Source organism: Corvus brachyrhynchos, unplaced genomic scaffold, assembly GCF_000691975.1.
Source record: "Corvus brachyrhynchos isolate BGI_N302 unplaced genomic scaffold, ASM69197v1 scaffold302, whole genome shotgun sequence".
Lineage (NCBI taxonomy): Eukaryota > Metazoa > Chordata > Aves > Passeriformes > Corvidae > Corvus > Corvus brachyrhynchos.
Genome location: NW_008237244.1, coordinates 928,808 through 946,282, shown reverse-complemented (window position 1 = coordinate 946,282; position 17,475 = coordinate 928,808). Strand labels below are relative to the sequence as shown.

General features: G+C 34.1%; 1 protein-coding gene across 22 annotated transcripts in view; it reads left to right on the top strand.

Moving 5' to 3' along the window:
• Positions 1-17,475, top strand: part of RIMS2 (regulating synaptic membrane exocytosis 2) — a 393,792-nt gene that overhangs the window by 259,387 nt on the left and 116,930 nt on the right. For 10 of the 22 annotated variants that reach the window (XM_017730312.1, XM_017730302.1, XM_017730304.1 and 7 more), the window contains 2 exons: positions 6,063-6,116; positions 7,540-7,584. The exons of the other annotated variants lie outside the window; for them this stretch is intronic. In XM_017730312.1, coding sequence (XP_017585801.1) covers positions 6,063-6,116; positions 7,540-7,584 — 99 coding nt within the window. The remainder of the gene's footprint in view (positions 1-6,062; positions 6,117-7,539; positions 7,585-17,475) is intronic. 22 annotated transcript variants of the gene reach the window in all.

Genomic DNA, 17,475 nt, shown 5'->3' with positions numbered 1-17,475 from the left:
AGGGAAAAACAAACCCAACTGCAATTGGTGTTACTTGACTGCACATAGTCAGAATTATTGTCATATGATTTAGTCTTTATTTTTAGACCTGTGGCTCATAAATTTTACAGGATTCTACATGAAAAAAAGACAATATAAATAATACTATCTAAATATGATTGTCATTAGAAAAGTACCTAGACATATACCCATTTCTAAAGACCTAGAATTTACCCTATGGCAAATAAGAGCATTTTGGCAGTTATGTATGTACACTTCCGGGATTAGCAGGTATTCAGGCACATGTTTAAGTATAAGCATTGGAGGATATTTGACATGTTTTATGTTAGCCATACATTTACTCAGAACAATGTTTTTATTGCAAATATGCTACAGTGTGATACATTTGCTGAATTGGTAGGCAATTTTCAAATAATATGGGAACAAAAATTAATTGAATTAAAATAGTCTTTCAAAAAGTTAAAATATTTTTGCTTAGAATAAAATTCCCTTATATTTTATAGTATTAAAACCACTTAATTTACTTAATAGCAAGCCACAAGATATCAATTGCAGTCCTTGGTTATACCACTGAGGGTCTTTATGTAGTATTACTGTGTTTGTCTCATCAGACTTTTTAATTTAGTATTTCAAATATTTACAGTATTTCTTTCCATTTTGGAAACAAAACTTCATGAAAAGAAAACTCCTGTTTTCTCAGATCATCACTCTATTATATTAATTTCTTTGTTGTCTTATGTGTTGTGAATTGCTTCTTTGAAATACAGTCTAGATATTCCAGGAAATAATCACATCTAATCCCATGATGTTTGCTGTCATTGCTGTATATGCTTTTATGTTTTACCACTCTTCCCTGCTCTTTGCTTAGTGTATCTATTTAGACGGTGAGCTCCTTAGAGCAGCAATTGTGAAGTACTGCATATTTTTACTGTGTTTGATTAGAGAGGGTACCAGTCTTATTTATTATTTACATCGTAGGTTCTATAGAGAGAAATGTAACAAATACAATAAAATAATTATTTTTTATAGGAGTGCTAGAATTGTTTCCTCTGGTAAGTACTGCTGAGACTTGAGGAACTCTGTTTTTACTCGAAAACTGAGTAATATTTTCCTTTTACTTTGTCTTTTGAAAAAAAGCAGTCTTTTGGAAAATCTGGGTTATGGAAAATTTCCAGATCCACAGATGTTGATGTTCTAACAGACAATCAAAGCATCATCAGTGACTCAAGATACACTAACTCAACACATTTCATATTGAATTTACACATATAAAGATAGTAAACACTCTTAAAAACAGAATCCATAGATACAGCTTTCATAGAGCATTCTATGTAAATTTCTGTCATGAATTAAGAGCTCATATTCTAATACCAATAGAGTTCTTCTTTGAGGCTTTTTCTGTCCTTCTTTAGGATTTTCTAATAATTTTCTTTGAAGGGAGCAATAATTTTCTTTATAAAGGATAGTGCTCTGCAAGAACAGCAGATTACCTAACTTCGTTCAGTGACAGAACGTAATTAAGATTAATAGCAGCCTTTTTACTGTGGAGAATTTTGCAGAAAGTTATTTTAGGCAAATTAAGTACCAGTTAAAAAACCTGAAATTTAATAGAATCGGAAACACTGACTACCATAGAAGGAGTGTATGTTGTTATTTAACAAATATGCCATCATTAAACCTGAAAGTTTTGTAGATATTTGAGTAGGTTTCAATGCCTTTTTTTAAGCCCAAGTGATAATCAAAACTTTTGTGCGATGTTGGGAAGGCTGTATCACCATACCAAAAAATGTTGTCACAGAGTAGTCCTTTCTGCTCTTGCAGAACACATACTTGACTCAAATGAGAGAGGTGTTTCTATATTCCATGGAAACGTGCTGTGAAGGTTAAACTTTTTTATTTTGAAATCAAGGATTTTATTGTTGACTAGATTAAATCAAAATAAAACTGATGAAAAGAGTTAGTAAAAGATACCTTATAGACAACGATGAATTGGAAGTCATCTCAGCTTTGTGAAAAAGAGGGAAAAACTTATCTGCTGTGGACTCCTACAGTGGTCTCATTTTGTTTGCATGCATTTGAATAATCTGTATTTCTTACAAGGTTGTAACTGCATACCTTTTCTTTAAATGTAGTAGAAATGCCATAACTCAAGTAGAAAGAAGGGAGTAATTTGCTGTTGGAGATATTTTTTTGTTATAGGGCAGCACTCATTAGAATATGGGATATGGTATGCTTATGGCTGTGTGACTAGAAATGGAAGGGAAGGAATCTACAGGGAAAAACCCAACCCTCTGGGTAATTGCTTTCCAAATTAGGATGAGAATTAAAATACATTGATTTGGGTTAGATTTATTTGAATGAACTGTTTTAGGTTGGGAGTTTTTGCTCCAGGACATGTAGGTACCTCTTGAATACTTTCTTTCAAAATAGCCTAAGATGTTTGCTTTTAAGAAAGCTACCTGGGAGTAGCTATGAATTCGTGTCTGTGGTGTACTGACCCAAACATATTTTTATCAGTGTCCCACATGCTCAGTAGAACATACAATATCCTTAGTTATGTTGCATTTACAGCCTTTTATGGTCATCATATTTTTGCTAATTCCTTAGGTTGCCACTGGTGTGTTGCTTTCAGGATCAGATTTGCCTGCTCAGAAGAAAGACTGGGTATTTCTGAAATGCATGTCTTTAGCTTATCTACCCAGGCTATACCTTGGCATCTAGGCAGTTTGGGTTTTGCTGTAGACGTAATTAGATTAGTATATTTTCATGTTATGTGGTTAGAAAATAGTTCTGAAAATATGTCTGGGACCACCTAACAAATTTTCACTACTGATGTGCCAGAAGACTTTTTTTCAGCTGAAATTTTGTTTGTATATTTTTAAATTATGGTAGAGATAGAGATACCATGTTTAAATGAACATTTGTTAAATTGTTAAAGCATTGTTAATTGTTTAAGTGTCGTTAAATCAAACTTGGTTTTAGTGCTGAAATGCTGATGGACCCTTAAGTATTCTGTATTTTTCATGCTATTGCCAAGAAGTGAATACAGCAGTATTTATAGTTCTTAAGGGTTAACATGATTTTTTTTCATTCATATATGGCTATAATGTATTTCTTTGTTCTTACTCGCCTTGGCAGGAGGGTGAAATCACTGACTGCTTGCTGCTAATTAAAATGGAACACCATAAAGTGAAAGTATTCAGTATGCACCCTTCCAGTTCATTGTTAATTACTAATCAGAGAGAAAATATTTTTTCCTAATATAGATTTTTGCTTTTCCTTTTAAAAATAAAACATAGCCCTTTCTTTCTTCTTTCCACAAAACCATCCCCCAACCATCCACCCAACCATAAAAACTAGAAAATCATGTTAACCCAAATAGATGTAATAAAACCTTAAAATTTGGAAATGAAGTGCTCAGATATTTAGCAAATAGTAGAGCTCAGTAAGGATTTGCCCTTCTATTTATGCTCTATGGTACAGACTTTAATTATATGATCCCATAATAATCTTGTGTCTTGGGAAAGTTATTTCAGAACCTGTTAAGGGCTGATATTAGTGCTGATTAACTGTCCTCTCTTAACTTCAGGTGTGGGTAATCTTTTTCCAGAATAAAATTAGATATTAGTGGAATTAACAGGAATACTCAATTAGGTTTAATCAGGGATAGCTAGCAACCTTTAGTCAGTTTTTATATCTCTCAGATACATACTCAAATCTCTAAAAAGGACAGATGTCTAGTGACAATGTAGTGTTGCAACTCATACAGTCTGGAATGGAAGCCACAGAGACATTCTGATGGTTAGGAAAGCACAGATACTATGGAGAGAAGTACATGCTGTTTATTTTAAGGGGTTTTATCTCATTCAGAACATAATTTCTTTAAATGAGGTACAGTTTTGCAAAATTAAAAGGAATTTTACTGTGTGTTTTACATAACCCTACCCTAGTTTGATGGGAGATAGAGAAAGATGGTTATAATGCAATTGCAGAGGACCAGTATTAAGACTGGTCATGATTTTATCATACTCTATAAGCTATGATTTTGCAGGGTTTTTAAAATATATGGCATATGGGTATTTTGTTTTATAAAAATGATTGATCACATCTATAAAATATAGGATAGGACCTTACATTATCTTCAGCTTAGCTATGAACTTGATGACTTAGGCAAACACAGCAGTCCAAAAAATGGAAGTACGGAGCTTTGCACCCATCCCTTTTTTTTGTGTGGATATTTCTATGTGGGATGTTAGAAACCTTCATACTTGCACAGCGTAATTTGCATTTTGTGTGCTTGACAGCAAAGTAAACAGAATAGGTTAGTTAACATCAGTCACAAGGCTTCCTTAGGATACTTCCTGAATCTGCTTTGGGGTTGTGATTTCAACTACGAATTTGCAAAAATACACCTTGGGGTTTTAATTGTGGATGCTTAGTTCACTTTCCTGAAAGGCAGCAGAATCCTCAGCCCTTGAAGAATATTAAAATATTTTATTTACATTGGTGCAATTTCCATAGAAAAACTCGAACAAACTTTACCTATAACCCAGAGTTTAAAGTGCTTGCTTAAAATGTTCCGATCTTTCAAGGGAAGTCATAGTTTATAATTTTCTCTCATATTGGCAAAAGGAGAAATTAAACAGCTTTATGAAATTTGAAGATCTTTCTGTCTAGGTCTGAGACTACAAAGGGGATAAAGGAAAATCACTGAGAAGTCATACAGTTCTGCTCATGACAGCCATTGTTAATTTACATTTCAGGGTACCAACATGCCAAAACCATTTAAATTCAATTCACTGAAAATGTTTTTTTAAAGTCTTAGGCACATCTTCTAGACATTTGTTTCTATGAGAGAAGGTTGACTGTACAGATGATAAATCTGCTGAATATTTTAATTGGAATTTTCAATGTCATGATTTCAACTGGAATTTAAATGTCATGATTTTATCACAGAATTGTAGAGCAGAAATCTAAGCACAGATCAGTTTCTATTGCACTGGTTTGATTATAGCCTGAATTTATCTATTAACAATAACTTCCTAGAACAAGTAGTTTTAAAATTAATTTTACATGCTAGCTAAATCTGAAGTCAAGTAATTCAATGAGCTATTTAATTGCACATAAACTTATACAAGTAATGAGAGAAGTGGAAAGAATTCCGGGAACAGAGAACATGAAAAATCAATAAACAATTTAAATCGGAACCTTGAAAAACTGCACTATATTGCATCACATCAAAGCTGTTTAATCAATAACTGGCATTTAAATTAAAGCAGGTGTATGGTAAATCAGTTATTCAGTTTGAGACTCTTCAGGATTATTACTGTTGTTACCCTCATGAGCTTTGTCACAAAAGAAAGTTGTCGTTCTTTATTAATGACTTTAAAAAAATCTTTGTTTCTTATTATCAATGGCACTTTCACTGTTGTTCTCAACTATTTCAGCATTCTCTAGTATTTAAATATGCTCTAGGCAACTGTAGATGCTAGTGGAAAATGTATTTCTTTTGGCATTCTAACTACTCTGAAATCCAGGTAAAAAAAGCCTATTATCTGCCAAATTGAGGATATTTTGCTTTGTTTCTTCTGCACTTTTTAAGGTACCAAGTATGTCCACTAGCTTATGATTTATATACAATTTTAAATATGCTGTTTGAGAATGGAGGCTTGGACTTTATTCCTAGAAAAACTAAAGCAAAGCCAAGCAGAAGATGTAAACTAATTATCTACCAATATGTCTGTTTTATCTTCTTTGGTTCTCATTGTCTGCTTTCCAGTGCTTAAAAATTTAGTAAGAGATTGGCAACAAAGAACATTAAGGGCTGCATGTGGGCATCAATTCTTGCAGAAAGATCTCACTGGAGTAAGCTCTAGATATAAATGAAAAATAGCACTACAATTTATTTAATCTTTGATTCACCGCCACAGACTGAGGGTTTGTATGTTATTGTGGATGTCTTTTGTTTGATGTTCATCTTTTATTTGAACAGCTTGTAACAAAGCATGCATGTTTTTGTCTTGCTTTTTTCCCCCTCTCATCCCTTGCCTATACAAATGCAGCAGGAGATGAAGAAAACAAGCGTACTGGAGTTCAGGAGGCAGAGGTCGAGGCAGGTCTGTCTGACCGCAGTGCCCATCTCCTTTAGATATGTTCTCCCCTGAGTATATAGGGAAGCTTTACCAGCCAGCTTGTAAGCAGATTAAGCATAAAGAATCCAGAGAATATTTGTATCATTTTATGAAAAAACAACACAAACAAATTAATTGTAGCATAGTTTATTTGCCAGTTGTGAATGCTTAAAATATTTCAATGTGGAAAAAGTACCCAACTATTTTACTCTTTTTATTCTTTTTTATGAAAATACTCTGGCACTATGCTCAAGTTACAGACTTAGCAGATCTGGGTGGATGCTTCTTAGATGTGGTACAGTCTACTTTGCATTGATAATTTTTACAAGCAGGGAAGTAAATTTTTTTGTGTCATGTCACTTCTTTTTCCCCCTTAGTTTGTGTAAGCAGACTGATGCTGGACAAAAATAGTAGATAACTGCATTACATGGAAATACTTCGACCATTTTGTATAATGTCCTTCATCCTGCTTGGAAGACAGTTCAGTTGGTAGTGTGATGACAACTGATAGCTCATGATCAAATCAAACAGTTGAAAATACTTTTTTCAACTGGAACACCATGTGATTAAAACATAAAACTTTAACTTCTAATTTCAAAAAACGCCCAGTATGGGTTCAAAGATATGCAGAGATCTAAAGATTTTTTTCAATCATTTTTTTGTTCTTCAGCTTCTTTTTCAAAGGAAGAATCAAAAATGCATAAATTTGCGTTTACATGCCTTGTTAATATGTTACATTCTGTCTTCCATAATTAGTTGTTAATAATTGCCACAAGTGGTGGAAGTGTGGTGCAAAAAAATATAAAAAAGATGAGCTAATCAAGAAACACATTTAGTACTAGCTGGTAGGGAAAATTACTAGCATACAAATGCATGCCTAAAATGCTAAATGCTGCTTAAAAGTGTAAGTGCCTGAATCCTGTGCCCTGAACTCTCTTCCCATTGTTATTTAAGAGAAGAAAATATGGATTACTATTTTCTTCTATGAAAAAAGGTCAGGAATAATGACTGTGATGGGACTCATTACTTGTCCAAAACACTGAAGTAGCTAGAGTAATTTCACGATTTCAGAGGTGGAAAGCAGGTTTACTTTTTTTTAATTTTAGTTCTCACTTAGGCATCCAAAGTGTCCTTTAAGATCTTTGCCTTCCCATTTTTTATTATAATACAGTTTACTTTTTTATTGCTTTTTTAATGGTTCTGTTGCTGTGGTGTTCAGTGGTGCATGTACTGTGTGCTCTTTGCTCTGTTTTGTGGTTTTTTTTTGTGTTTTGTGGTAACTCAAGCATAGTGCATGGAGTTTGGCTCACATAGCTGCAACACGTTTGTGTGTGCTTGTAGTTGCATTGTTCATCATAGCAGCTGTTCCAGTTGTTAATCATCATTGTCTGTTTTTAATGTTGTAAAGATTGTGAGGAAAAACATCAAACCCCACCTGTTAATGGGCGAAAAGGCAAGTTGATTATGATATTGCTTATGAATTGTGGGTGCTTGAAAAATTTCATTTATTTTTTTGCTGCATGTGTGTGTGTTGCTTAGTTCACTAGCTCAAAACTAGTAAGTTCACATATATTCAGTTTCAGTGTGTTGTTTTACTTCTTGGATATAATTATTTCAACTGTGGTTTAAAAATATTTCTTGTAATCAAAAGCTCCACATTTTTATGTTTTTGCAGCTAACTGTATTACTGAGGATATAGTTTACACTAGGCAGATATTTCACCAGGTTGGCTATGGAGAGCTAAGGGGGTAGTTTCTGTATTTCTTCTCATTTTGGAAATCCCGGTCTGTCTTACCCTAAAAGGCCAAGTACAGTTTGCAGACACTTGCAAAATTGTCTGCATTGTCTTCCACTTTTTACCAGGTCTATATTCTTTTACATTGCTTGGATACATATTTTACAAGCTTGTCACATTTTAATGTGACTAGAAAAAATGGACCATTTTAATTATCATATACTTCTAGAGAAAGGCTTATGTTATTAGCCATCATTTCTGTTGTTTAGTGTGTATTATGTTTGATGTTCTCCTCTCTTTCAAATGCTGTAGAAATGAGCTTAATTCAAAGCACTGAAATGTTAACATGGAGATTTAGGTTTCTTATCTAAAAAATAGAACAAGAAAGTTGCAATGAACAACTGCAGCTTACTTTGAAGTTTTATTCGAGTTCATGCTTCCAAATTGCTTTGATAATTTTGAAGAAATATATTACTACTTTTCCATATGCTTCTAGGGCCATACTACATTTAGATTTTGTGTCATTGACGTCTTCTGCCAGTGAATGAAATATAAACTAGTAGTTTCTTGTATTTATTAAAATTTGGGTATTCACTCTTACAGTTCCATCTCTGCCTGGAACCTTCAAGGGGTATAGACCCAGTTGCACTGTTATGGGCCATTCCTAGCTGTCTATTCCTTGCAGTAACTTAGAGGAGGGAACACAGATATCAGGAGAGCAGGGATTCTGTTTTGCTTGTGCTAGTTCATTGTCTGGGAAGGAAGACCACACCATTTTTAATGTCTCTTGTTATCAAGTGTAGACAAGACTGAGTGGTGTGCCTTTGCAGAGAAGGTGCCGTGTCACCAGACTGGCAGAGCAGTTCACGGGGTTACCTGGCTTGCTCTGGTGGCTGTGCCAGCATAGTCCTGAATGAATTCAAATACTGGGAGTCTGCTGCTGTAACTGTAATCCATGCTACTTACCAGATGGTTCAGTGTCATGCTTTTAAGATTTAAATTCCAGTCGTAGCAAAATTAGAAGCTTTTGCCACTGATCTGACAAAGCTGACAAAACGATAAATAGTGATTTAGTCAGGCAAAAGTAGTTTTTGTTCTTGGTCTATCTTCCACTCCTTCAACAAAACCAGTATTTTATACACTTATAGAGCCTGAAAGATGTACATTGCACAATCAACTAAATACTACTAACTTGCATTTAAGATAGTTTGTTTCATACTTTTATTTAGTTCTCTAAGGAGTCCATTTTATGTTTTAGAAGTTTCTTCTGCAGGGCTCTTACTCTCCAAAAGAATGATCGGTGCCAAATATTCAATTTCAAATATTTATTACCAAAACTGTTATCCCTTTCCAATCTTCCTCAGGTCTTTTGCATTTATCTTTCATGTATTTTGTATGACACCTTTTGATCATTTGAGTTTGTGAGAAAAGGATCCAGGTAAAATTCTGCCCTTTACTGTCTTAATTTAGGGTGCATAGAAAACGATGTAGTTACCAAAGCAAAATTTTAAATTTAAAATTTTAAGCAAAATTAATCCAGGTAAAATTCTGCCCTTTACTGTCTTAATTTAGGGTGCATAGAAAACGATGTAGTTACCAAAGCAAAATTTTAAGTGTTTCATATTCCCTCACTCTTTGGAATATTTTATAGGATTACACCATATCTTTGTCTATATTAGGAATCAGGAATGCTTTCCAGTTCTCATCTCCCAGACTGAGAAGTGTCTGGAGCATATTGGTGTCTTGAGTTTACAGCAAGACAAGACCCAAGTCTCTGCCCTTTCTGTGCACTCTGATTTCCACATGCATGGGAGTCCCACCGCTCTGTGAGCAGTCTGGTTGCCTGAAGGAATAGAACTGAAACTACGCTGTATTCCAGATTATTCTAAACTGTTGCACAGTTTAGACACAGTCTAGAGTTTAGGTGACTGAAGGGCAAACTAGGCAGAATAAAGGGATGCCAGTCAAAGTGTTGACAGATGGACCTGCTTAACTGACTTGCAGAAGTAGTGTTCAAATACACTTTTTTGAAAAACAAGCATGTTCCTGTCAGGCCAGAGGGCACTCTCATCCTGATAGCTGACCCAAGCAGTTTTTCCATCTAAGACCACTTGGATTTGTGGAAATGGGGCCTACACTTTCCCTGAACTACTGAATATGACTGCTGTGAGTCTCCTAAGTGCTTTCTCTTCCTCTGGCTTACTGACTCTAGATCACTAAGAGACCACAACAGCTTCTGAATTTTGCATGAGAAATGATACTGGATGTGTTTTATGTGTGCTGTGAAAATACTTAACATATTTGTATGTGTTAGGAGTACCTAGAGAAATACTGCATTTTAATTAAATTCTAGTTCAAGCAAAGTAAGGTTTAAATAAAGTGTAGACCTGGTTAGATTGTGCTAGTTGTAGGCAGGCACATAAGTGCAACTTTCATGCTGGGAAAAGAGTGAAATTAAAAAAACCCCACAACACAACAACATAAACCAGGAAAAGTAAAGTACCAATAAAATGCTCCAGACTGAAGAACCTACATTCTGTTAAAATTCCTTGTGATATCCTTATGATTTTACAAATTTAGCTCTAAAACTACCAGGGAGGTATTACAGGTGAGAAAGAGTCTAGCTACTAACTTGTCCATAAAACCTTCAAATTTTACTCATGAAAATTTTGAGTTTGCATCTTTCGAAACAACATCACAGCACTGCATAGCATTTCTAAGACTGGTATGTGACAATGGGATGTCATTTTGTCTCCTAGTCAAACACAGTTTGTCTGGTTACTAATCTAACCTTTCAGAGATAAGGCAGAAGAATAAAATGGGCCTTTTGGTGCGGACAGTATTTGCATGTAAAGATGAATGACTTGTCCATGTGTAAATTTGTGTGTAAATTTGTGTGTAAATTTGAGCAATAAGAAAACTCTTATATGATGAAGTAGCAGTACTTGACATTCAGAAAAACCTAGAGCTTTCTGAAGAAACAAATCTATATTTTTCATCTTTGTGTAAGCTGTTTATTTTATTTTCTTCATTGGTCGGTATTAGTGCTTAAAACTACTGACTTAGTTTCAGACCCCTTTTATGATTAGAATGATTTTTTTAACATTTTAGGATTGTACCATAAGCTTCAATCTTAGCTGCATTTAAAAAGGGTAGAGTACCTGTGATTTTCTGCAGAGCTTTTTTGTGTGTTTGTGTTTGTGAGAGAATGTATAATCATATAGTAAAAAATTATCTTTCTGCTTAGAAAATATTTGAAGACTTGCTATAAGATTGCACCTTTTTCAATAAATATAAAAATAACATGGAAAAAATATCCCAAACCCTATATCAAGCTAAACCTTACCTTCTGCATTCTGCAGAGTGAATTTGTAGGCTGTTCACATTTCCTTGCATGCACAGAGTATTCCCTGACACCCAGGGAATGGAAATGCAAACTGAGGAGACACTGTGGCAGAGAGGTGTAGAGCAGAAGCTCGTACTTTGCTCCACATTTATTTTGGACATTACTTGTAATTTTCCTTTTTTAAATTCACTGTTCATTAAATTCTGGAGATATTTTGATTTTTCTTGTGTTTACCTATTGGAGCAGTATGAGGATAGCCTACCAGCTCAGACTGAAAATCCATCTAGTCTAGTGTCTGGTCTTCAGTAGACCAGGCATGGATGCTGGGAGAAAGGGATATAAGCAGGACAAGTGTGTAGTAAAGCTTATCCAGGATACTGGCTGCCCAGTCTCCTATGACTTGTAACCCAGAAATCTACATAAACAGCAATGGTGTCTTTTCATGGTGTCTTCGTCTCCCTCATAGGTTCTCTGCACTGTTTCTTCCCCCTTATATCAGTCCTTCCAAAATCGCCCCGAAGTGCTTGTCCAAACAAGTGACTTGGGGGAGCATTTCTTCCCAGATGTTCAAAGAAACTGACTGAGAGCGGGCCTGCCCTAACCAGTCTGGCGTGGTGCAGGTGTATAACCAGAAGAGGGAGCAAAGCTGCCATATTTTAAAAACATGAACAAAGATGTGAAACAAACAAACAAATCCTCCCATGCCCCAAATGGTACAGGAAAAAAAAGCCTTGATAGTGGCTTACAAATAATATCTTTACTTTGTGTTCTTTAAGTATACTTTACTAAATATTAATGTACATATGTTTAATGTAACATTAACTGTCTTTTCTCAGCTATTTGGAGTATTACATTTTTTTCTGGTGTTCCTTCATGTTTTACAACTCTATTATATTTATAAAAGTAGCAACATGGTACTCTGATTTTTAGCTGACTTTTAGCTAAAGGTAGGGTATGACTTTACTGATTGTTACTTCAACAAGTGCTCTCTGGGACCTTTCTGGAGTATATCTACAATTTTTCATAAAAATCAGCAATAGAAAATTACAATAAGTTTATTCTCCATATAGAAGAATCCACTAGTAAGAAATTTTAAATATTAATTATAATTAAATATAAAACATGAATTTGCAGGTAGAGGATATGATGGGAAGAAACTGCTACTGGTCTAAACTTAAGTGATTTACAGCTACAGATAATTAATGTAGCCTTGGAGTCAACTTGAAGAAAACACTCTTGGAGTAAGGAATAACCTGCAGTTCACTACCAAATTTTTAATACTAATAACAATAATATGAAATGTAGATACATTGCAGTACTTTTTATTGCTTACCTGATGACTTATATTGAAGTTCTTTTAATGTATTCCAACTGCAGCCCCAGATAATGAAGCTCAGGGTTTGGGGTTTGGGGTTTTTTTCTTGTTTTTTCTTTTTTTTTTTTGCAGAATGTGTATGTAGATCAGTAAGAAAGATGAAATCAAAACAATAAATAATTAAGATATGTCAGAAATTTTATTGGAACACTGTATTCATTAAAAACCATGATATAAGCCACTTATGAACAATTTATTTATTTTTAAATTTTATAACATTTCTTAGCATTCATTTGTTGATTTGGAACTAATTTGCAAACTATTTTAATGTGAAGGGTGTGTGTACATACGTGTGTGTGTCCCTGCCTTTACATTGTCCACACTTTGTCAGTACTCAGGGCAAAGTTCTAAGAAGCATTTAAGATTTTGAAGGAAAGACAGATCATCAGGTCTCAGGTAAATGCCTTGATCTCTAAGATACATTAGAGATATTCTGTAAAATATTCATTCAGTGTATGGAGAAAAAAAATGTAGATCAACTCTTATGTTTACTAAAGAGGAAGCTAAAAGATTATGTCCTCAGGTTGGCTGTGGAATGCTACCTGGGGAGGCAGGAGGTCTTGCTCTGTACTTGTCAGAAGAAGACTATGTGTGTTCCTACTTGTTTTTGTTCCTGTTACATCACGGTAGGGAAGCATCAACACTCTTTTAATGAGGCACCTGAAGGTTTCTCTGGTGTAGGAACATCAGCACTCTGGCATAAAATCTTGATTGCTGACTTTGTGTCACTTTGAGTTGGCCTTGATGCCATTAGCAGCCTGCTGATGATGCAACGTGGGACTGGATTCATTCCAGGTACAATTTAGTACATCTGGGATGATTCATACATCATGGTTTGAAGCCATTTGCTTTCCCTTAGTGGAGGTTTGACATGCTGAGAATACCTCTCTCTGTGTGAGCTCTGGAGGCTGATGTCTCTTTAATTTTCTTAGGGACTTTGTTTTGTAAAAAGTAAAACTTGTATGCCGTGAATTTAGTCTTAATTAATTCTTTTTCTTGTATTCTTAATGCATGAGTTGAGACCTTGAGTATCTGATTCAAAACAGTTTCTCAGTTTTTGACAGTTTATCCCACAGTTTTAATGACTTCTTTTTGTGATGCATTGGTTTAAGAAGCACTAGCCAAATCCATTTTTGACTTATTTTTACAGTAGTTGTCACTATATAATATTAATAACATAGTTTCTTTCTGAGCATTCATCATCTAAAACTAAAAATAGAAAGAAGTTCTGAGTACTTTTCATTTGCAGAAAAAAGATGACTAAATTAAGTATGTCCTAATGGAAAAGTGAAGACTTTATGATAACCTAATCAAAAGTCTAAAACTAGAAATGCACTGATAAAAATTGGTTCCCAGAAATTTTAGGTGCTGAAAAGAAGATAAAAGCTGAAGTGGATTAAAAAAAAAAAAAAAAAAAAAAAAAGACAAATTCCAGTAAAAGAGAAAAAATATAAAAGTGTTTCAAGTAAAGGGTAGTTGTGAGAAGGACTATTACTGGTTATCGTATTGAGAAAAGAAGGGAGGAGGGAAGTATTTGCATACAAAAATTCCTCATCATTAGTATCTGGTATTTTGCTGCATCATCTCATACTTCTGCAGTTTGCTGCATCATTTCCAATTCTCGTACTTCTGCAGTTTGCTGCAACGTTCCTGGTGCTAAGTTGGCATGGTTAGAAATTCAGAAAAGCTATATATGTGCAACTATTCTTCTCATATATTATTTCCACACTTTTAATATTTTTCATATTAAATACTCTAAACAAAAGTGTAAGAAATGCTGAGGTTGTACTTGACACAGGGTGGATTGGAGCACCACCCACCCCCCCCCAGGCAGCACAGGTGAGTATCATTCTCATGAGGGAAGGGCACAACACCAAGTGCCACCACAGCTTCATTATTCACTGTGGTGTGCAGTGCCCAGGGGTAGGTGCAACAACTCAATCTAAAGAAACAACTGCATCTAAAGATTGTACATTTCATACTGATGGGAAAAATCTGCACTGGGGCACCTGGCAAATCCTTCTAGCCCTTAAGATGCATCAGCTGCTTAAAATGTTCTCACTCAAGAATCCCAGATTTTATGTAATCTATATAAGGTCTTTTTGTATAAATATTTAATAATTTTATATCTTTCATAAGTCAAAGCTAATTATCACAACAGAAGACAGGATGAAGTTCATGTTATGGGAAGTGAGAATGATAATAGGAGAATGATGAATTAGAAAACTATATGGTTTCTTTCCAAATATTTTTGACCAAAGTTGTCTTTGGTTAAAACAATGAGGGAATAGATGGTGGCCCTTTGCCTTGGGGAAAAGAAGAGATTTTAGAGATTACATTGTGTAAAGTACATTATAGTAACTTATTTGTCTAACCAGAGAGTGTAAGGGCAACACTGACATTTTGGCACTTTGACTAATCATCAGCATCTCATGCTAGCTCCCAAACAGAAAGCTCTCCTTTAAGCTCTCCTTAAAACATATTTTCTTATCTTTGTAAAACACAGAGATGGAAATAAAATTAGAAAATGGTGAAGAAAAGGTCAAATGTTTGGTTAAATCCAGTGGATACATCTATTTTTCTTTCTCAGTTGGAACAATAACCATTACTAGTAAAACTCTTGCAATGTTCTAGAAGTCAAGAAAGCTGTTCACTTGATCTGGAGTACTGCCAAACCCCATATACTCAGTCTAAACGTTGTACTTAACTGCTGATAAAATTATATAGCCATTTGAATTTAATGCTGATATGCCATAAATATAACTGAAGCTATAGAAAAGAGGTCATTAGAACCTTTTCTGAAAGTGTTTGCATGCTCATGCTATCACTTTCCTCAAAAACATTGAGTAACCTGTCTTGCTTTTTGTAATGTTTGTTTTTCTTTTTAAGGTTAACATGCAGCAAAACTATTTATTCAAAGAATTATATTTTTACTTGATTTTTATTTCCTCACTCTTGTCAATTCAAGTGTTATTACAGAGTGTTATGGAGAGGGTTAGCTGTTTTCTAGATACTGACCTCTCAAAGAATTATCAAGGCTTAGTAAAGCTTTTCCTCTGATAGGGAACTTTGTTATAATAAATGTTTTTGGTCACTGAGCCAACTACAGTTTTTAGGTTCAGAACTGAATCAGGAGTTCTGAAAAGGATTCTGACCTAGAGTCAGAAAGAGAGTCTTCTAAAATTTACATAAAACTGGCATGGAAATCACTGGGCTTTCTGATATTCTTCAATATTTAGATTATTTGTTCTATATCATGAAAAATTCCTGTGTTTTAGCTTACTGTATGCCTACTTTTTATCTTATTCTAAGTATAATCTCCACTATATGGCCTAAATTACTGTTAATGGTATTTTTTTCATAGCAGTGACTACTCTTTAAATTCAAAAGTAGTTTTACTAAGGCCATTGAATTTCTTTACTTGCTAGTTAAGAAGACACTTCTGGGCTTACTTGAGAAAAAGAAAGGATAAATGACATCAGTAGATATTTTATTGAAGACTGTGTATATTCATAGGGAAAAAGAAAGAATCACGTTTTTGCTGGGAAGAATCATAATAGGATTTTATTTCCACGTTTTGGTAACAGAATGTTCGGTTTGAAATTTCTCATTTAGTAGTTACTACACATGGTACTTCAAAGACAAGAGAGTCTGTTTCAGCATGCATATCTGTGGTGTCATGAAATCATTATGGTGACAATTTTACTTCAAACCTACATTTCCATCAGTTTCAAAAATCAAAGCAGACATTTATAGGACAGCAGCCTGTCATGGACCAACAACAGCCACAGAGAAGAAGGCTGCAGGTAGATAACACTTTCACATGTTTACATTTTGAATGTTAGATATCCATTAGTCTTCTTTAACAAGGATAATAATAAATAGTAATAAAAATAATAAATAAGTATTAAAAATAAATATTAAAAATAAATATTAAAAATAAAAATTAAATAGTAATAAATAATAATAAAAACTAATAGGATAAAATCATTTTATATCAATTTATTTTGAATTGGTAAGATTAAAAATGTTTTCCATATCTTTCATACTGTTCTCCATCACTGGTTATTTGTGTGACCATAAAAGTGATAACATCTGTGGGCAATGGTTTGAGGAACTTCTCACTTCATGGGATCACCAAAATAAGCAGATTCTTAACAGCCCAAAGCAAAAATGGAGTTTAGAGTATTGAATCTCTCCTGTTAATTGGTGTAGATTTGGTTTTGGCATGAGATTCCAAAGGGTTTAAAGCTGATAATATTTATGCTAACTACCTAGTTTGTCAGAAGAGAGATAATTAAAGTGTAAAAAAAAAAAAAAATTTACAGTCTCAGAACCACTAGCATCTTGCAAGTCTAGAGAATGTAGTTCTGTGGAGCAGTGTACATGCTTCTATCTATAGCTCTTTTCCTGAGCAGTTAAATCAGAAATGCCAATTTCAGATACAGGAATAACTGGCACAAGAGTTCTTATTGAGTAGTTTAATCTGCCCAAATTAAAAGCTGAATTTAAATCACGTTTCAGATTTAGAAAGCGAATCTGACTTAGTTTTGGCTTAAGAATTAATTGTTAAAAACACTTTTTCATTAAACATGCGTGGTTGCTTGTTCAGGTTTTGTTTTGTTTGTTCATTTGTTTGGTTTGGTTATTTTTATTAATTATATCTTTGCAAAGACTTTTTAACCAAAATATTTCTAACTTCATTTATAATTTACAGAAACACAAAGATAATGTAAGAAGCTATAGAATGTAGAGCACTAACTTTTTAAAAGCAGACCAAATTATTGTGTCAACAAGCCCTTGTTTTTTATACCAATTGTTCAATATAAAACACTGCAGAATATTTGACGAGTAACATAGCTACTAACTTTCAGATAAGATGTTCTGT